Source organism: Mytilus edulis, chromosome 12 (assembly GCF_963676685.1).
Source record: "Mytilus edulis chromosome 12, xbMytEdul2.2, whole genome shotgun sequence".
NCBI classification, from domain to species: Eukaryota; Metazoa; Mollusca; class Bivalvia; order Mytilida; family Mytilidae; genus Mytilus; species Mytilus edulis.
Genome location: NC_092355.1, coordinates 61,260,784 through 61,284,015, shown reverse-complemented (window position 1 = coordinate 61,284,015; position 23,232 = coordinate 61,260,784). Strand labels below are relative to the sequence as shown.

General features: G+C 32.6%; 1 protein-coding gene and 1 long non-coding RNA gene across 2 annotated transcripts in view; both read left to right on the top strand.

Moving 5' to 3' along the window:
• The window catches only part of LOC139498899 (uncharacterized), a 99,969-nt gene extending 94,103 nt beyond the window's left edge, over window positions 1-5,866 (top strand). Inside the window, exon 18 of the mRNA XM_071287489.1 lies at window positions 5,326-5,866. Within this exon, the coding sequence (XP_071143590.1) occupies window positions 5,326-5,732 (407 nt within the window). The 3' untranslated portion in view covers window positions 5,733-5,866. The remainder of the gene's footprint in view (window positions 1-5,325) is intronic.
• Window positions 1-23,232, top strand: part of LOC139498915 (uncharacterized) — a 437,948-nt gene that overhangs the window by 116,876 nt on the left and 297,840 nt on the right. The gene's annotated exons all lie outside the window — the stretch shown is intronic.

Here is a 23,232-nt window from a genome sequence, read left to right as displayed (position 1 = left end):
TATTTTTTCTTATACAATTTTTTTTTCTTATACTTATTTAATTTCTCCAATGACAATAAGGGGACGTGGGGTATGTGAGCGTGCTCACTAAGGTTCTTTATTATTAAGGCTGTTATATTGATCCGGTCTGAATTTAAAAACAATGTTAACAAGGGATACATATTATAGTTATTTGATTTATAGCAAAAGTGGCCGATTAAAACATAATGTTAAAAAAAGCCCCCTTTTATCCTGATTTATCCTCCAAAAATATATGTATACATTATTTATTAACACTACAGATCTGTGTAATATATGACAATTACAGAATTATAAGATGAAAGCATTCAGGAATATTTAAGGTGTTTTATACCATTCCTGACTTGAAGATCGTTTAAACACCCCCCTTTTGTTGGAGAAATTTGGTTGATTATATAGGAAATCACTGAAGCATGACTGGAGCCCCCCCCCCTTTCCAGTGATCTGGAAGGTGTTTTTTTTTTCCTATGGGCCCAGGGCCCCTCAAAAATAAATTCAATGGGCCATTTAAAAAAATAATGGGCCATGTTGTCAAATGAGTGGACCATTTGAATTGACTTCTGTAAAAAAAAAAGTATCAGTATATTTTGGCAAGGAGGTGTTGGTACTTACCTTTATGATTTCAAATAAAATCATGGATATTGTTCCTATGATTTTGTTATTTCAATTTCAATGAATATACAATAACTTCTTCCAACCCGAACAATATTTAAGTTAACCTTGATAAATTTACAATGTTTAAACTGGTACTGTTGCCTTGTTCATGTTCATGTTTGTTTTTTTTGGTACATTAAATTTTCAGGTTCGTTCGCGCCTAATACACTTTCGCACCCTACACGTTCGCACCTCGCACGTTCGCACTCTACACGTTCGCGCCCAATTTTAATTAAAATTCCAGTTGAATAATTGGAAAATCATGATTGTTGTTATAAATTGCTTTGATATGGGTAAAACATTCAAGATTTTAAATGAAAAACACAAAAGATATAATTGTTTTTAACAGCTTGGTCCCTTTGATCTGAAACAATAAAATATAGCAATACACTATTATAACACAAAAATGATAAAATTTATTCAACACACAAAACAAAACGTAGTCAGAATCTCACTTTATTTTGAAACAAGTCAATGAAACAAAGTTATAGCAACACACTAACCAAAACATGATTAAGAGTTATTCAACACAAAATAAAACGTTGACAGAATCCCACTTTATTTAGAAAGGATTATTATTCTTTTTAACAATACACTATCCAAAACATGATTAAGATTTATTCAACACAAAAAAAAAATCTGTCTCACTTTATTTTGAGACAATGACAACAAATATAAGAATACACTTGCCAAAACTTGCTTACAAAGCTATAGTTATTAAACACAAAACCAATTAAAATTGGGCGCGAACATGTAAGGTGCAAACGGACTTTGGGTGCAAACATGTACATTGTAGGGTGCGAAAGTGAAAGGGGTGAACTTGAGTGGGTGCGAACGTGAATGGGCGCGAACGGACCTGGATTCAGGTCAGTATTCGCCAGCGGGCCCCACCTTAGTTCTAGATCCACCACTGCACGCTGAGGCCTGATATATAATTTAACATTGATGTTATTTGGCTTGAACTTTGAAGTTTGAACGTATATATTCCTAAGTAAACGTGAGTACATAGTAAAGTCCACATCCACTAGTACAAACATAGGACTTTTCATAACCAAACCGTACTTTGAATCCCTATCTGAAGCATCCTTCTTAAATTACCAGACTTGTATATGTGGTTCATAAGTGTTTTTCGTTTGTCTTTTCTCATCACTTGGCGTCCGTCATCATTCGTCTTCTGTTATTCGTCGTCGTTAACTTTTATAAAAATCTTCTCCTCTGAAACTACTGGGCCAAATTTAACCAAACATGGACAAAATCATTATTATGGTATCTAGTTTAAAAATTGTGTCCAGTGACCCAGCCAACCAACCAGGATGGCCACCATAGCTAAAAATAGAACATAGGAGTAAAAGGCAGTTTTTGGCTTGTAATTCAAAAACCAAAGCATTTAGAGCAAATCTGACAGGGGGTGAAGATCTATCTGCTCTAAAATTATCAGTTCAATTGAACAACTGGTTGTTTGCTGCCCCTGAATTGGTAATTTTAAGGAAATTTTGCCGCTTTTGTTATTATCTTGAATATTATTATACATGTAGATAGAGACAAACTGTAAATAGCAATAATTTATTGCCCTTTATTGTCAATTTTTATACGGCCGTCAAAATTTTGAGAACGACTTATCCAAATTTCATGAAACTTTAAGTAGTTGTTTCTTATGATGGTCAAATGATCTGTATACTTTTTGATGAAAATAAGATTAAAACTTTTTGAGTTATGGCACTTTGTAACTAAAACAGGGGTGTGTTTTTTTCACATGTCGCAAAAGCGATTTTTGTCGAGCCTGTAACTTTTGTTGCAGAAAGCTCGACATAGGAATAGTGATCCGGCAGCGGCGGCGTTAGCTCACTTCTTAAAAGCTTTATATTTTAGAAGGTGGAACACCTGGATGCTTCATACTTTGTATATAGATGCTACATGTTACAAAGTTACCGTCAAGTCAAATGTCCAATGTCCTTGACCTCATTTTCATGGTTCAGTGACCACTTGAAAAAAAAGTTCATTTTTTTGGTAATGTTGAATTCTCTCTTATTATAAGTAATAGGATAACTATATTTGATATGTGCCTACCTTGCAAGGTCCTCATGTCTGTCAGACAGTTTTCACTTGACCTCGACCTCATTTCATGGATCAGTGAACAAGGTTAAGTTTTGGTGGTCAAGTCCATATCTCAGATACTATAAGCAATAGGGCTAGTATATTCGGTGTATGGAAGGGCTGTAAGGTGTACATGTCCAACTGGCAGGTGTCCTTCTTTAACGAAACGCGCATCTGATGTATGTCTCGAGTTATTGTTTAAAACATAAAAGGTAACATGTTTTGTTTATTTTCAAGTCAATATATAGACAAACCTTGTATCTGTCGAATTAAACTATACCCCTTGCATCTTTGACAAGTTTTAATTTTATTTAATTATTCATAAATGTATTTGGGATTATTTAAGCTTCTTTGGTCAAAAAGGGGTCTTACAGAACCTACTCCTTTGATACGACTGTCATACAAGTGAGAGGTTTAGTGCTATAACACCAGGTTCATTCAACCATTTCCTAATTTAGAAAATGCCTGTATCAAGTCAGGAATATGACATCTTGACCTCATTTTCATGGTTCAGTGGTTATAGTTAAATTTTTGTGTTTTGGTCTGTTTTTCTCATACTATATGCAATAGGTCTACTATATTTGTTGTATGGAATGATTGTAAGGTGTACATATCTAGCGGGCAGATGTCATGTAACCTTGACCTCATTTTCATGGTTCAGTGGTCAAAGTTAAGTTTTTGAGTTTTGGTCTTCTTAACTAATACTATATATGCCATAGGTCAACTATATTTGGTGCATGGAAATATTTTATGATCTTTATGTCAGTCGCACAGGTTTTATTTGACCGTGACCTCATTTTCACGGTTCATTGCTCAGTGTTAAGTTTTTGTGCTTTGGTCTATTTTTCTTTAAACTATAAGTAATGGGTCAACTATATATGTTGTATAGAAGCATTGTTAGCTGTACATGTCTGCCTGGCATGGTTCATATGACTTTGACCTCATTTTCAAGGTGCATTGCTCTTTGTTTAGTTATCTTGGTTAATGTTAAGTTTATGTGACAGTTGTAATAAAGCTTAGCTTGTAAAGTTTAGCTTTATACTTAGGACTATCAGCATAATATCAATGATAAGTATAGAAGGCGAGACATTTCAGTGTGTGCACTTTTGTTGATTATTGCTTAAAACGATTCAAAATTTCATTTTTGAGTTATTCAGTATTTTGTAAAAAGGGGGAGGGTATTTTATTACATGTCGCGCTGTATCTCAAAAACGATTTATGATTATTCCTTAAAACTTTACACACTTCTTTATTATATTAATCCAAAGATCTGTTATACTTGTTGGTGATGATTCAAATTTTATTTTTGAGTTATTGAGTATTTTGTAAAAAAGGTGGAGGTTTTTTTTACATGTCGCGCCGTATCTCAAAAACAATTTATGATTATTGCTTAAAACTTTACACACTTCTTTGTTATATTAATCTGAAGATCTGTATACTTTTTGGTTTTGATTCAAAATTTTATTTTAGTGATATTTAGTTTTTTGTAAAAAAAAAAAAGGAGGGGTTTCACATGTCCCGCCATATCTCAAAACCAATATATGGTTATTGCTAAAAACTTTCTCAGAAACCATTTATGATTTTACATAAAACTTCTACACAAGACGACGGGCGTATCATGCGCTCATGGGGCAGCTGTTTATTAACAATTTTCATAAAATTTGTAAATTTTTACTAACATTTTTCACTGAAACTACTGGGCCAATCATTACAAATAGAGATAATTGTAAGCAGCAAGAATGTTTAGTAGAGTAAGATCTACAATCACAATCATTAAAACACAATTTTGTCATGAATCTATCTGTGCCCTTTGTTGAATATTCACATAGACCAAGGTGAGCGACACAGGCTCTTAAGAGCCTCTAGTTTATATAAATTAGACTGTTGGTTTTTTCGTTTGAATGATTTTACACTTGGGGTAATTTCTTATCTTGCTGTTTGTTGTGAGACAAGGCTTCGTGTTGAAGGTCGTACCTTGACCTATAATGGTTTACTTTTATAAATTGTGACTTGGGTGAACAGTTGTCAAAGTTACCAGACATGGTTTGCACTGCGGTCGCCATTTTTGCATTTTGCAAGAAAAAAAAAGAAACAATCGTTGAACTTTGAGACACATTTACTCTAATTTCCATATCTCACAAAATTCATATTAGTAGTCCAGTTGTCTTTGTAAACTCATATGATATTCTGCCATTAAGACAGAATCATCAGTGTTCAAAATGACACAGGTGCACGATCCTTTTATGTTATTATTCAGTAAAAACAATTTAAGATCATTAAGATAATAGAAAAAAGCAAATGGAAGAGGTGTTCTCCCTGCCTTACGCAAAAGGAAAGGAATAAAAGAAAAATCTGAACAATCTGATCAAAAGTGAATTAGAAATCTGTCCTTTAATCAAATGTTGTTAAAGTTTCAACCAGACACCAGGCAGCCAAACAGTTTTCTAAGGCCGCTATACATAGTAGTTGGTCTATAATATATCATCGAACTACTGGTTTTCCTTATTTTTCAAATAGGCTATATTAAATTATTTGTGTTAATTTATACTGTCATTTCAGACATTCCGTCAGAATACCTAGATTGTATTCCAACAGATGAAATTTTAGATGCTTTAGCTCCAAAAATTGGTCAGGTATTTTTCCAACTTGGCACTGAAATGGGGCTCGCAACTGCAACACTGGAAAGTATTCAGTATAAATATCCACGACAGCTAATAGAACAGAACAGAGAAGTCTTGTTCACTTGGAGAGAAGACAGAACAGTGAAACCTACAATACGGATACTTGTACAGGCATTAGCAAACATTGGAAAAGGAACACTTTTACAGAACGTTTTTGAGAATGTGGATCCTAATACCCTTAGAGGTTCAGAAAACGTGACAGGTATCGGTGCAAAACCAAAGAAAAAGTCAGAGCAAGTACCACTGAGTCAGCAAAAGATGTCAAAGAATTGTTCAATAGCTTAAAAGGCATCACAAAGTATGGTCAGATCCTACTTGAGGAAATATAAACTGTAATAAAGACAAGAATTGAACATCATGAATTAATCCAGCCGCGTTCTGTCTAACATGAATATTGTTAAATAAATTGTATCTTTGTTTTGTATGTTATGTTTTTATGTGAATAGAGAAGGTTTGTTTCTTGTCACTACAGTTATCATTTAATTCCTATCTATTGTTCAGGTTTTTTTCAAATTATTGTTGTAACTGCATATAATAGTAATAGTTTTATCTTTTTAAACGTATGTTTTTACCTAATGACTACATGTAAGTCATGATTCCAATATTTCGAAAAATGATATATGATTTAGATTGCAACTTGCATTATACTCTATACACGGCCAAATATTTCTATAATTTTGAATAAACATTGAATAAAATAAAAGTCAGAAGATGTAGTACGATTGCCAGTGAAACAAACATCCATCAAAGATCAAATGACTTGGATGAACCTGACTATTGGTCACTGTACGACCTTCTACAATGAGCTGAAGCAATACCATATACTGTAAACATGGAAGTTTTTGCGCAGGGGATTTTTTTGCTTAATTTGTCAAATATCCCAAGCATAAATAGTTTGAAAATAATGCAAAGAAATAATTCATATATCCCAAGCATAAATAGTTTGAAAAGAAAGCAAAGAAATAACTCATCATAAGAAGCTCTACGTTTCATTGAAATCCCAAAAATATCCATTGTAGTCGGCTATAAATGTGCCCGAAACAAAAAGTAACAAATAAAACTAACTACTTTTTATTTCACCTTTCAAAAGGAAATGTGAGCTTTTATCATCACTTGACGTCCTTCATCGTTCGTTCGTCGTCGTCTCTCCTGTGTAAACTAATTTAAACATCTTCTTCTCTGAAACAACTGAACTAATTCCAACTAAATGTAAGCTGAATTATCCTTAGAATATGTAGAATAACACTAGTGTTTTATTTTCTGATTCGGCAAAACATGGCCGCAACGGCTAAACATAGGACATAGGGGTAAAATGCAGTGTTTCAATTGGCTTATACGTGTATCTCAAAAACAGAAGTCTTTAAAGCAAACCAGACAAGAAGTTTAAGTTTTCATTAGGTCAAGTTCTATCTGCCCTGAAATGATCAGCCAAATCGGATTTTTAAGTTATCGCCCTCTGAATTGATGATTTTCAGGACATATTGCAGTTTTAGGTTATTATCTTGAATATAATTATAGATAAAGATAAACTGTAATCATCACAGGTGTTCAGCAAAGTACCGAATTATACTACAGACCAGATTTGTTATAACATGAGCAACACGACAGGTGCCACATGTGGAGCAGGATCTGCTTACCCTTCTGGAGCACCTGAGATCACCCCATGTTTTTGGTGGGGTTCGTGGTGCTTATTCTTTAGTTTTCTATGATGTGTCATGTGTACTATTGTTTGTCTTTTTTATTTCTAGCCATTGCGTTGTCAGTTTATTTTCGATTTATAAGTTTGACTGTCCCTATGCTATCTTTTGTCCCCCTTTTATCATGTATGCCTCCTTTTGGTAAAATGGCACATTGTCGGGGACATACGGTTTTAAAAAATGTTTTATTTTCCTTGAATAGTCTAGTATCCCTTGTCGTTCTGTTAATGAAACACTGGTTGAAATCAATTATATTCCTTCCTTGTCGTTCTGTTAATGAAACAAAGGTTGAAACCAATGGCATCCCTTTCTTGTCGTTCTGTTAATGAAGCAAAAGTTGAAACCAATGATATCCCTTCCTTGTCGTTCTGTTAATGAAACAAAGGTTGAAACCAATGATATCCTTTCCATGTAATTCTGTTAATACAACAAAGGTTGAAACCAATGATATCCCTTCCTTGTCATTCTGTTTATGAAACCATGCTTCGACAATAACGCTTGTCCGATTGCCCGGTACCAGTGGGGAAAAAGGTCGGACAAGTAAGAGCTGTATCAAGCTTGTCCGTTGGGACAAGTGCAATTATTCAAAAACAAAATTATTCCAATTTTGATAAACAAATAATTATAAACAAAAAACAAGAAAACAAATATTGATTTGACATGTTTCTGTATTCTGTTCATTCAAATTCAAAACATTTTTCTTCAACATGTTTATCTTGCAGCCGATCTTCTTCTTCTTTATGTAAATCCCTCCAGTGTTGGAGCACACACACCTAGCTGTGTTTCCTTAATGGGTTAGTTTTTAAAAATGTTAACATATCCACAAGTTATTCCAAATTGTAATGAAATCCTCCACCAGAACGTTACACATGCACAAAATTTATTTACAGAAATGTACATATTATATACACGGAAAATACACGCCGATACTTTTTAACTGGTTCTTTGTCAAGTATTTTTTTAGCAGGTAAAAGGTATACTATTCTCGGAAACCAGTCTTACTAATCCGAATCAATGATGCGCTTTGTAGATAAGGTAACTTTACAGGCATCAGAACACAATTATTCTTCCCCTTGGCTACAATGCATTTTTTAGTTGAAGTCAAATTAAATTAAAAAATTTGCACCGCCACAAACATGAAATAAATTTAACTGCTTATAGACCATTATTATTCTAATAAAATATGCTTGTCCCAGTACAATCCATCAGTGCTTTTTCTTTTGAGGGCCCTATTAGCATGCCAATGGTAGGATTTGAATCTTGAATAAATGACGAAGGCTGATTTCTACCCTACTTTCATTTTGGCCAAATCACTACTTTCACTTTCAACAATCATTTTTTTCCACATGTTTTACTTATTTCAATATATATGCAACTGATACGACCACTCAAATAGTAAACATTTCAAAGAAAACAGTAGACAGATTACTTGGGAAGAAATACCCCATATAATAATTGGGAACTATATTCCTAGACCACGAACAAAGGGAATTAATTGTGATCTGAGGCCTACAGGACAGTAAGTTTGCCACCTCGGAAGATTCAGCTCCAAGTTTAATAGACAGTTTGGCACCGTAGGAAACATATTTAGTAGACATGATTGATAGACAGTTTGGCATCGTAGAAGACATATTTAGTAGACAGGGCGGGAGACATTTCGGGACCAAGACAAATCAGTACCTCATTTCGTTACCTTATTCTGTTCCTTATAATAAATACCATACCCGTATTTTTTTCACAAAAATATTTTTTTTCATTTACCATAAAAATTCACAAAATCATATTTGATCATAAGAAGAAAAAAAACAATATTTGCAATATGGTGACCTATAGTTGTTAATCAGACGGTGCCTCATGTTTAGAGTCTGATAAGACTGGCATTGATGAAAACTAGAAATCAATGGTGTCCCCTCGTTTTCCATTATTTATAAAAGTATTGAAGTTGTGAAGATTTGGCCTATTTTTTTCTTTTAATTTGTTAATGGTGTGAAATAGTTGTGTAATGGTAAGAGAGGTCAAATACTCTATAATGATAATGCACCTTTTAAGAGACATGGGTTGCATTTACTTAGATCTTTGGAAATTTGAGTATCCACATCTGATTTATATGAAAATTAGAGGGTGTAAAACTGACTTTTCATTGGACGAGAAGGGATGAGTATGTTCTAACAAACGACTCCTTATATGAATTTTTGATTCATTCCAATGTTAATTTTGAGAGATCCTTCACTTCATGTTATGTGATGCGATAACTGACATACAGAGAGATGAACTGACAATTAAAAACAAGTACACAGTAAACAGTAAACCAAGACAAAACAGATGGTTCCAACATCTTAGTATACAAATATAATTTTTAGCTCACCTGGCCCGAAGGGCCAAGTGAGCTTTTCTCATCACTTGGCGTCCGCCGTCCGTCGTCGTCCGTCGTCGTTAACTTTTACAAAAATCTTCTCCTCTGAAACTGCTGGGCCAAATTTAACCAAACATGGCCAAAATCGTTATTAGGGGATCTAGTTTAAAAATTGTGTCCGGTGACCTGGCCAACCAACCAAGATGGCCGCCATGGCTAAAAATAGAACATAGGGGTAAAATGCAGTTTTTGGCTTATAACTCAAAAACCAAAGCATTAAGAGCAAATCTGACAGGAGTAAAATTGTTAATCAGGTCAAGATCTATCTGCTCTAAAATTTTGATATGAATCGGACAACCCGTTGGTAGATTGCTGCCCCTGAATTAGTAATTTTAAGGAAATTTTGCTGTTTTTGGTTATTATCTTGAATATTATCATAGAGATAAACTGTACACAGCAAAAATGTTCAGTAAAGTAAGATCTACAAATAAGTCAACAGGACCAAAATGATATGTTGATCCCTTTAGGAGTTTTTGCCCTTTATAGTCAATTTTTAACCATTTTTCGTAAATCTTAGTCATCTTTTACAAAAATCTTCTCTGAAACTACTGGGCCAAATTAAACCAAACTTGGCCACAATCATCATTGGGGTATCTTGTTTAAAAATTATGTCCGGTGACCCGGCCAACCAACCAAGATGGCCACCATGGCTAAAAATAGAACATAGGGGTAAAATGCAGTTTTTGGCTTATCACTCAAAAACCAAAGCATTTAGAGCAAATCTGACATTGGATAAAATTGTTTATCAGGTCAATTTCTATCTGCCCTGAAATTTGAGATGAATTGGACAACCCGTTGATAGGTTGCTGCCCCTGAATTGGCAAGTTTAAGGAAATTTTGCTGTTTTTGGTTATTATCTTGAATATTATTATAAATAGAGATAAACTCTGTAAACAGCAAAAATGTTCAGCAAAGTAAGATCTACAAATAAGTCAACAAGACCAAAATGGTCTGTTGATCCCTTTAGGAGTTGTTGCCCTTTATAATCAATTTTTAATCATTTTTTGTAAATCTTAGTTATCTTTTACAAAAATCTCCTCTGAAACTACTGGGCCAAATTAAACCAAACTTGGCCACAATCATCATTAGGATATTTAGTTTAAAAATTGTGTCCGGTGACCCGGCCACCCAACCAAGATGGCCGCCATGGCTAAAAATAGAACATAGGGGTGAAATGTAGATTTTGGCTTATAACTCTGAAACCGCAGCCCTTAAAACAAATCTGACATGGAGTAAAATTGTTTATCAGGTCAAGATCTATCTGCCCTGAAATTTTCAGATGAATCTGACAACCCGTTGTTGGGTTGCTCTCCCTGAATTCGTAATTTTACGGAAATTTTGCTGTTTTTGGTTATTATCTTGAATATTATTATAGATAGAGATTAACTGTAAACATCAATAATGTTAAGCAAAGTAAGATTTACAAATAAGTCAACATGACGGAAATGGTCAATTGACTCCTTAGGAGTTATTGTCCTTTATAGTCAATTTTTAACAATTTTCATAAAATTTGTAAATTTTAACTAACATTTTCCACTGAAACTACTGGGCCAAGTTCATTATAAATAGAGATAATTGTAAGCAGCAAGAATGTTCAGTAAAGTAAGATGTACAAACACATCACCATCACCAAACACAATTTTGTCATGAATCCATCTGCTTCCTTTTTTTAATATTCACATAGACCAAGGTGAGCGACACAGGCTCTTTAGAGCCTCTAGTTACAACATACAACTCCATCATGTTGAGAGAAAAAAAAACAGAATGTATTGATAATTGACAAATATTCTGCATACCCTGTTTTATGCTAAACAAAATAAGGTATTGGTCATTCTATTCTTCCTTTGAAAAATATAAGCTTGGAAACTAAAAAGGAAAAACTTGTAAATTTACTAATTATTGGGTTATGTACATTAAAATCATGTGCAATATTATTACTATACAACATTAGACAATTTCAGAAGAAACAGTAAAAAAAACAGTAAAACTAGAGGTACTGCGAGTAAAGATCCCAAAATGATATCCTAATCTCATATATATCAATGGCAATATTCAAGATATGCTTAGGGAAATCTAAAACAATACTCTGATACAAAACGAGAGGTTCTCAAAAAGATTTTTGGTAAGGATTCTCAAATAGTTTAAATATATTCCAATTATTTGTGTTATCGTGGAAACAAAAATGTATTTAAGATATGGACATTGCCATTGAAAGGGAAAAAAACACCATGTAAGTGCAATTACTTCTATAAAAAGTCGTCTGACAGTTTTGACCTCAATAGACAATAGGTACAGCTCAACATTCTAAACTCTTGTGACCCCTTTAAATATTTTTATTTATGGCGGTTTTCTATATGATAGGCAAAACCGGCATTTTCCCCCCATCTTCTTTTTTTTTTAGCCCTGTCGACCACCTTGATTAGTAGGCGGATCATCGGACATATTTTTTTCAAATTAATTACAAAAATGATGATTTATGAAGTATCGTTCAATTTGACCTAGTAGTTTCAGAGGATAAAACTGTAAAGTTATCAGACGACGGAAGACAGACGCGAAATAATAATAAAAAACTGAATAGGTAGTTCTACCAGGTGAACTAAAATTACTAGTGTACTAGAACTGAAGGAGCACACAGTTCATGCATTCACAGTTTAGGAATGATATTCAGGAGACGGATGACAGATGCAAAATGAATTCAATTTGGTTTTTCTACCAGGTGAGCTACAACGTGTACTAGAACTGAAGGAACACACAGTGCATGCGTTCACAGTTTAGGAATGATATTCAGAATAACAACCATGTTGATAACAAGCACAAAACTTCAAACATAAAAAGAAGATAAGGTGGTTTGTTTCTATAAATATATCTTGTTTGACGTTGAAATAGTTATTTACATAATTGGCGAAAATGGTAGCCTTTTTTGGTTCCATAATTTTCGAAGTAGTATGAATGAAAAACTGTCCTTGCTTATAGAACGTATTGTTCATTATATAATTGAATTAAATGAAGCCACTAGCGTACGTTGCTTTTGTTTTATTATGTAGAATTTGAACTTTCTCACTCGCAATACTAAAAAAACGTGATTGCAGCATCTGTTTACAGACCCTTTGATTATCAAATAATTATAGGGAAGCAGAACATAAATTTACTACTAGCTATTGTCTATGAATCAATAGACTATGTTGTACTAGTCATATTTGCTTACTACCTTTACATGTTTTGTTATCTTCTTTTACACAACATACAACATATCAGGTGTTTTTCGACACCATATGTTTTCTCCACAAAACTAAGTTCTTTCGCTGCTTTAATATGTTTTAGAGCTACCATAAGTCGGTATACTGTTAGTTTCAGCATCTTGGATTCATTGCAATTCTTCCATTTAATGAGAAGATCATGAACCTGACCATTCACATCCCTAGGAAAATTGTATAAAGTACTCCTAATGTTCCCAATGCTAAGACACAATTAAAGCCCTAAGTGAACAACGCAATCATCAGGTTCTTTTCTGTCAAAGTATCAATTACAGCATCTGACGGAACATCTTGTAAGCGGCTATAAGCTTGTTCTGAAAAGAATTTAAAGTTAGTTAAGCTGATTGGAAATGACACAATATAACAATATATCAAAACAGTACTAAGTCTTGAATCATTATACATATATAACGTCAAAAAAGAGCTAAATTACACTATTAAAGTCTTGTCCTTAACATAAGTCTCTAATGGACATACTTAAATTACCAACAGTTTTATGTTCGTGCGTACTCAAAGAAATGGAATACATAATATGAATTTAAAAATGATGTCCATGAATCAGCAATTAAAACAATAAGAATAGATCTTCCTTCTAAAGTATGATCCTCTCTGTGTATCTGAAATACATCAATGAGTAGAAGTCTATGATAGCATCAAAGATCAAAGAGAAACATACACCCAAAAAATGGTAAAAGACAACGTATGATAAGGTCACTTTTTTATCTTGAATATTAAAATTAAGATTAAACGAAAAACCATTTACAATTCATAAAATCTAGTTTAGAACGCCACACAACCATTATAATATACTTTATACATTACTTTATGATTTATACCCTGTTTGACACCCGAACACGATTAGTAGATATTAAACAATGTCAACTCGCCACTTTTTGAAGAAGAAAAAATCGCCCACTCTTGTTTACCGACTCGCCCCACTTTTAAAAAAGTGTAAAATCAAACTGAACAATTCCGAATTGATTTTCCTCTGAGTTCAGTATTTTTGTGATTTTACTTTTCACTGACAACTCACTTAAATGTATTAACGAAAGGGGTTTAAACCCCACTGAATAAAGGTCTGCCAACTCGCCCCACTTATAAAAAACATATTGCTTCCTTTAAGTATGTTAAATTACTGGTAGTCCATATCCAGTCGTCCTGGTGTAGTGGTTGTCTTGTGGCTTGATATGCTAAAGGTCTTGAGTTCGAATCCCAGCATATACACTGGATGTTTCCTACGTTAATTTAGATATTTTTTTTAAAATCCGAATTGTAATATAGCTTAACGTCGTGTGTCTTGTACACAATATTATTGTAAGATCTTAACTTAAGATTGTCTTATACGCAATATAATTATTAAGTAAGATGAATACGTGGTCATATTACAGAATAATGATGTTTGTTTACAAACAACGTCCCACGTGTTTGTGTGTCATCTAGACGTAATATGATTGGTTATAACTAGAATAGATTAGAATATAATAGAATGGAAAAGAACAGGATAGAAAATGATAGGATATAAAAGAACCGAAAAGAATAGATGATAGGATATAAAAAAAAAACAGATTTTAATAGAATAGGATAGAATGTATTAGGGATAACATTGTACTAGTTATAAACTTCTTTTCAAATCAATGGGCAATATGGAAAAATTACAATAACATATATACAATTATCGAAGAACAACCAGACTCTTGATTGAATGATTATTTCATAAATGAAACACATAGGAAAATATAACTTCATACATGTACATTAATAATTTTGAAAACTTTATCTTGAATATTTTAGATCGTGCTTATAGATCATTGAATACACGTGTTTAAAGTGACGGCTCCATTGGAAAGCTCGTACTATCAACCTCTTCCACAACCCAACACATCTACCCCTTGATTGTAAAAAACAGTTATTTTTGGAAGAAAATCTTCTAATAATATTTTCTGCACCTATGTCTCCCTACTTAAAAAGAAATCCGCTTCATTTCATGTATATTTTAATTTCTACAGCATTTATTGTACATTTTGTGGGACATTTATTGTCGTTTGTTATCATTATTTTTATAATAATTAACAACATGTGCTAGACAACTGATTCTCAAAAAAAATCCCCTACATATTGTATGTTTCGGGAGGAGGGAAAAGACCAGTAAAAGATCGATCAAAAGTTAATCGGCTTTTATTTGTATAAATATATCGTAATCGGCCAGTCCCTCCTCCCTTCCTCCAACCCCGGCCTATCCCTTTTGAAAATAATTGGTTCGTTTTAGAAATCTATATAGACCATGATTGTTTAAAAATAACATTGGAATAGAAATAGAATTAGATTTAACACTATATATATAAGGTATGGGGAAATTTGGATTCAGTTTTTTTTTTCTTGTTTTGTCATCTGTTTAATCACAATATATACTATCTCCAAATTGGGGGATCACAATATTTTTCGGTAAAGAAAAAAAAAATAATTTTGAAGTTAAATGGTCGTTCCATAACCATGATATCAGTCGGAGATTGTCTTATTTATTTTTATTGGTTGTTTTCTTTCTCGAAACATTTTTTTTTAGAGATTTGTATCCCCGCCAAACATTATTAAAATAATTATTATAAAATAAACAATGTAAATGAAAGAAACAAAAACCATATCATACCATAAAAAGAAGAGGAGAAAATCGAACATTTCCGGATCTATTTCTGGCCAAAAGACCCCCTGCATAGATTGCGTATGAAAAGATGAACCTCATGACTTAAAAGTCAGGCCTTAAAGCACTGCCTTTAAAAATTACGCATTCCACACGCATTAAGAGACTTTTGGTTACATCTAATTGATTGGTGTATATAATTCCCTATATTTTTTATGGATTGTTTCAAACTATTGATTAAAGTTGCTTAACTCTGAGACTATTATACTAATATCAATATATTGTGGCCCAGCTTAATAACTTTTATATTTTTTTATGAGAAACACTAAATTTCATACACAAGATAATTTTTAATTAAATTGTAATTGATATATATTATAATTTCTTTACATTTTTTAAAATAATTTTTTTTTTTAGTGCTAGATATTTAGTTGGTAGTTTCTCACAAGAACCCTAGTAAAACTTAAACAACTTTTAATTTCAAATGTTACTTTAATTGTAATTTTTTACTCATATGAATTGAACAACATAAAAAGAACATTATTTACATATATTATATGGCCCTTTATACTATTGTAAAATCCAATTATTGTAGCGCACCGCGCGAATGAGCACTTCTCTTTCAAATCTCACCACTTCTCCCTATCAGTTTCAAAAAGAGAAGTAACTTCTCCCTATAATTCTGAAGTAGTGTGAGCCCTGTAGGAAAGTTGTTAAAGTTCAATCCCTTTGTTTGTTTTTACCTTTTAAAGCAAGACAATCATAAGAATCTGAGATGTTCCTTAATGTTTAGAATAAAATGATTGACGTGAGGGCAATGCTCTGAGCCACCAGTATAAGTCTACAGATTGCCTGAAAGCAATCGTATCCCAAAAATTGTTCCAATTAAGATAAAGGCAAGCCTGGAGGGGATTCATTACATTTGGAACAACTTTTCTGAAGGATGGATACGTATAAAAATTTAAATATGTAATAAGATTGCCAATAAGACAACTACCCACAAATGTTCAAATGACAAAGCAATTATAGGCAACCATACAGCCTTCAAAAATGAGGGAAACTGTCCCAACATGAAAAGTATGCATTAATACAATTGAGAAGAGTAATGGCCTGATTCACAATTCCACTAATAAACAGGTCGGGAACATCTATCCTTCAAATAAACCAGATGCTCCACAGGGCGCAGCTTGATACTACAGCAGAGGCCGAACCCTGAACAGTTGGGGCAAGTATGGACACAACATTAAAGCCTGATACAGCTCTGAATTTGGATTGTGATCAATTAGTCAAAACAGAATAGGTTTCTGACACAGAATGAATGTAGTCTAAGAACTTAAAACATTTAATATTAAATTGGACTTTTACCTATTGTGGTCCTTTATCCAAAAATCTTAATACATGGTTTGAGGCACTTGTCGCAGAAAAAAATCCTATATATAGACTTAGGGGTCGACCATTTGATATTCTGGGGGAGGGGGCAGGAGGATTTGTTTTTGATCGGTTATTTATTTTTGTAATCTAAGAGGACAAATTATTCATTTTCTGCACTAGTGAAGCAAGATTTTTCATTTTCATTTAAGCAAGGGACTGATTATTCATTTTCACAACTGTATTTATGATATTCGAAAAACATACAATTTTTAAATGATTTGTTTACTATAAACAACATATTTGTGTTTTCTTTAAATTTTTATTTTGACATTATTTTTTTTTGCGTACCGAATGCTATAAATTTTTATTTTGACATTTTTTTTTGCATGCCGAATGCTATAAATTTTTATTTTGATATTTTTTTTGCATGCTGAATTGATATGCACGCAGTTGCGTGTTGGCATATAGGGAGCTACGCGCCTGAATACAATTTAATTAAATATATTAAATAACTGGGAATCCTCCCCCTTTATAAGTAGAGACAATCCATAACCTCAGAAATATTAATCTTAAATTCATATAAATGAAAAGTAAGCTTCCATAAATAAAATTCAACAATGTTTCTTGAAATTGGTAAAAGTGGTATATAGTCATACCATAGATAGACAAACAATTCACTTGCATTCGATTCGCATTTGAACTATGTGTTTGTTAACGTAAACCGTTTCAAATGTGAATTAAACTAATTCAAATTAGTTAATGTCAATGCAATCCAATTCAAATTAGGTGTGAACTCAGTATGATTGTCAGGTAGTTTCAAACTGAAAGACACTTTTATAAGGGAAGGGAAAGAAACGGATAAAACCATGTGTGTTACAAACACTATTTATTCAAGTCAGAATCCTGGATCTCAATAGTACTTTCATAATGTCAAATAAAAACATGAATATGATAGTTACATACAATGCCACATGTATTTATTACGTATTAAATGACATTTATTTTAGTGATTGGTAATTAGGAAAAATCTGAAATTCAGGCGTAAATTGAGACAAACAATATCACTGAATGCAGTTTCTAGTCAAGTGACCAGCAAACATGGAAATCTACATTTTGAATGAAAGGAGAACTCTTACATTGAAAATGAATGATGTAAATCTAGATTCTAATAATAGCCGAAGGAAGCTCACATTCACAACATTTAAAGCATTGCTGAATTAGTGAACAAAGCATTTTTCTCATTAACTTGAAAATCCACCTATTATAATGGAAAAAACCTGAATTTTAAGACATAAATTATAAAATTCCTGATAAAAAGCATGCATGTAATATGCTTGAAACATATTCAAAGAATAAAGTTTTATAACTTCCTAATGTCATTTCCAAAATTTATCAAAACCTAAATCTTACTGTGGATTCCTATATTTTTCGTGGATGTCAATTCTCCTGGATTGTTGAAAACTTGCATATTCATCGATATTTGAATTAGTGGTTTTAACAATCCAGACAGACAAATAGCAATAAGGTGTTTAGGAAAACATGACCTAAAACCTCCTTCATATAAGACAAAAATACATGGGAACTCATACTGAATGGTCAAATGTGTTCAATATGAAAATTGCAGTTAAGATGGTAAAATCACAAATCGGCCGTTACTGTAAATGGACTATGACTTTTGAGCAAATTGAAAGGGAAATGACAGGGAAGGGGGGTAAATGCCCTTTCATTTGGTATGCATGTTTCTAAAATAGAGGGAGAATAAGAGGGAAAGTTGAGTCATCTTTTTAGACTTCAGTTAAACTGAGACTACTATAATGTGTTATAGTAGTCTCAGAGTTAAATAATGACTTTTGAAGTTATGTAGACTTACCTTCTAATTTAAAAAAAAAATACCCACAATACTCAGAACTATGTCTAATTCACTTTAACTACTGATATGCAAACCTAAAAACAGAAAAATATATCATAAAATAGTGATTGAAAGATTCACTTTGAAAGGATAATTCAGACACGTGTTACACGGGGAGCATGTTTGTTTACAAATAATAATGTCACGTGATCGCGCAGACCTCACATGTTGCATCGCCCTTACAATCCACTAATACATAACCCATTATCATGCAAACATGCAACGTGAATGTGATTGGTTATCAAATAATACAGAAATAATGCATGTACAGTTTATGAAGAAATTAGTTCATCAAATAGATCGATTTTCACTTTTGACACGAATAGGTCGGGTTGACATTTTTGTCATCGGGGATAATATTGAGATAAATGGGATAAAACTGACCGTCAAAAAGGTCTAAAGAAGCACATCAGTAGAACCTTAACATTAATAAGTAATACTTACCAAAATTTCTCTAATTAATAAACTATATAACTGAAATTTCACAAAGATAACGGTAAATAATTTTGATGGTGGTGGTGATGCTGGTTAAATTGGCGCGAAATAATATTCTTACTCCTATTGCTTTACGTAAAAAAAAATGTATAGAATTGAATTTGACTAAAGTTGAGCATAAAAAAAACGTGAATATGCAAAAGCCTGGTAATAAATTAATGATAAAGTGTGTATAAATTTCCGTAAACGAATTTACCCGTATACTTCACTAAGAATTACATTTGAGCGCAAGCTAGGAGATCTATTTGTGAATCGGTTTATATAACCCCGGTTGAACTCAGGGTCGTATTAACGGAATTTTTTGCGTTGCTTTTAAATCATTGAGGCCATCTATTTTTATTACGGGTTTCCACATCTTTAAATCGGAATTATAGAAAAAATCCATCTAATGTTGTTAGCAGAATCAAAACAGAACTGATGAACACTGCAACATTTTCAGCAAAACATAAATAGGATGGAGGATATGTGTAGTCACATTATTTGTAAAACTCTCCTTATTCCTGTGAAGCGTGTGCTTTACATCGAGGCTTTCTATGCTTATCATCGACGCCACAGTACTTCAACCAATCAGACAACGTTTATTTGGGACATTCGACCTATTTTAACTCAGATTTTGGAATTTTTTAATCGAAATTATAGGAAAATAGAATGTTGTTTGTACATATAAAATAGAAAAAGATGAATACTATTAGCTAAAGCAAGTTTGGATGGGGTTCTGTGTATTTACATTGTTTGTACAACTCTCCTTACTGATGCCATATTTTGGAATTTCCGTGACCTAAATGGTTCGCGAAAATTAATATTTTTATATATAGTATAGTAACAAAATAAATTGAAATAAAATTCATTTAAATCAGATAATTTGGTAATGAGTGATTGAGAAAAAAACTTAAATTCGAAACGAATGGAATAGCTGAAACACGCTATTGGTACATGTTTTCACCGTATTATAACTCATTACCATATATTGCATCAGTTTTGATTTAATTTTACCTTACCTTTGACACCACACTAATGGTGTATGCATATGTCGATAAAATAATGTATCTATATTTATAAAATTGAGAATGGAAATGGGGAATGTGTCAAAGAGACAACAACCCGACCAAATAAAAAACAACAGCAGAGGGTCATCAACAGGTCTTCAATGTAGCGAGAAATTCCCGCACCCGGAGGCGTCCTTCAGCTGGCCCCTAAACAAATATATACTAGTACAGTGATAATGAACGCCATACTAATTTCCAAATTGTACACAAGAAACTAAAATTAAAATAATACAAGACTAACAAAGGCCAGAGGCTCCTGACTTGGGACAGGCGCAAAAATGCGGCGGGGTTAAACATGTTTGTGAGATCTCAACCCTCCCCCTATACCTCTAACCAATGTAGAAAAGTAAACGCATAACAATACGCACATTAAAATTCAGTTCAAGAGAAGTCCGAGTCTGATGTCAGAAGATGTAACCAAAGAAAATAAACAAAATGACAATAATACATGAATAACAACAGACTACCAGCAGTTAACTGACATGCCAGCTCCAGACTTCAATCAAACTGACTGAAAGATTATGATTTCATCATATGAACATCAGGCACAATCCTTCCCGTTAGGAGTTTAGTATCATACTATCATAACATATATGAGAAGAACATAACCCGTGTCATGCCAACAACTGCTTTTAAAATAAATGTGTTTAGTTCCGATGCAAAGACCTTATCAGTGACTCAATATTAACGCCAAAATATGCAATCTTTAATGACTTGACAACAGTATCGTAATTATATCCCTTCTTAATAAGTCTATTCAAAGGTTTTGTAAGTTTCTGAGATGAATACTGACACTTTTGTGCTTTATAAAGAATATTTCCATAAAAAATTGGATGTGAAATACCTGAACGTATTAGAAGTCTGCATGTTGAGCTATATTTACGAATGATGTCTTTATACCGATGATAAAATTTAGTAAATGTTTTGACTAGTTTGTGATATCGAAAACCCTGGTGTAATAATTTTTCAGTAATACATAAATTTCTCTCGATAAAATCTAAAACCTTGTTACATACACGAGCGAATCGTACAAGTTGAGATATATAAACACCGTAAGATGGTGACAAGGGAACGTCACCATCTAAAAACGGATAATTAACGATAGGAAATGAAAAATCATCCCTTTTATCATAAATTTTAGTATTCAGCTTTCCATTAGTGATATAGATATCAAGATCGAGCAGTGGTCATTGTTAGTATTAGCTTTATTTAAAGTAAGTTCAACAGGATAAATTTCATTAATATACATACTGAAGTCGTCATTATTGAGAGCCAAAATATCATCCAAATATCTAAAAGTATTATTAAATTTGTTTATCAGATGTTGTTTCGATGGGTCTTTGCTTATTTTTGTCATAAATTGTAACTCATAACAATACAAAAACAGGTCCGCAATAAGTGGTGCACAGTTAGTCCCCATTGGAATTCCGATAATCTGACGATATACGGAATCCCCAAAGCGGACAAAAATGTTATCTAGTAAAAATTCAAGGGCATATATAGTATCAAAGCATGTCCAATTAACATAGTTTTTGTGTTTATTGCTACTAAAAAATGACCTAAAAGAGTTTGAACATATATATTCACATTCTGATTTTTTGAATGCCCATTTAATTAGGTGTGTGAATTTTTTCTTAATGAGAATGTGAGGCAATGTGGTATACAGGGTAGAAAAATCAAAACTTTGAACAGAATCAAAATCACCAATATAAGCATGCAATTTATCAAGTACTTCCAGCGAGTTCTTGACACTCCAAAAGTAATTTATTCCACTATTTTCGAAGGCCTTATTTGAACAATTTATTATCAGGTTTTTAATTGTACCAAGTGTGCTGGTAAGAAGAATAGACAATTTAGTAGTTGAACACTGGCTTGAAGACGAAATAAATCTATATTTGTAAGGGGTTTTGTGTAGCTTCGGAAGCCAATACATAGTTGGAACTTTCATTGTATTTGACTCTGCTTGTAAAGCGGTGGCTAAAAGTTTATGTTTGTTACAGATTTCGTTTTCTGAAAATGGAGTCAGTTGGAATGTTGGTGAATTGGTGATTTCCTTTTTCAGAACCTCAATGTAAAATTTACGTCAAACAATAATAATATTATTAGCAACTTTATCGGCCGGAACAAAAACAAATTATAGAATGCTAACGTAGAATTTTTTTTTTCGGATGACTTATAAATAGATCGGGTATTTCTTGGGATATACCTTGTACGTTGTGTAACATTGTTTAAATATACACATTATAAAGGTCTGCATATATAAATTCTGAAAAACTAAAACGTGTAATGAAATCAAAATATAAGATCAAAGTTCAATAATTTTAATTGATTTTATCGTATCCGACGAATAATTTTCAATTATCGGAAAAAATAGAAATGTTGTTGAAACAAGGATTGATATAGTAGTATAGATTTATATCCCTTTTGAAGTAATGAGTAACGGAAACGTCTCATTATAAATTATAATCAAGTACTTTTCTTAAAGCACTTCACTACTTGTCGTTCAAGTTTAACACAACAAGAAACCAGCGTAGCCAATTGTCGCCCACTGCCTTAGCCTTACCTTCAATTTCAATATAAAATTTCACAAAATTTTCGATGCTGTTTTTTATATCTAGATTTTTCAAAATGAGGAAGAAGCTGATTATGTTGAGTTCTGCTTAATGCACTAAGTAAACTTTGGTAATAAATTGTGACACATGTATCAGGAAAATATATTTAAAGAGGTAGGTCCCTGAAATGTATTTCATTACAATCAGTCTTAAGTCGATTCCCATCTTTATATATTACTGAGTTCTATTAGTATATCTATATTTATCATATGTTATCGTTTAAATTTCATATGAGCAAATTTCAATACGTTAATTTGTTAAATACATGTAGTATAATTATTTGCCTTGTAAAGGCCGATAATTAATCTGTTCATTTTAGCTGTCTTTTTCTAATTTATTCTATAAAAAGAAAG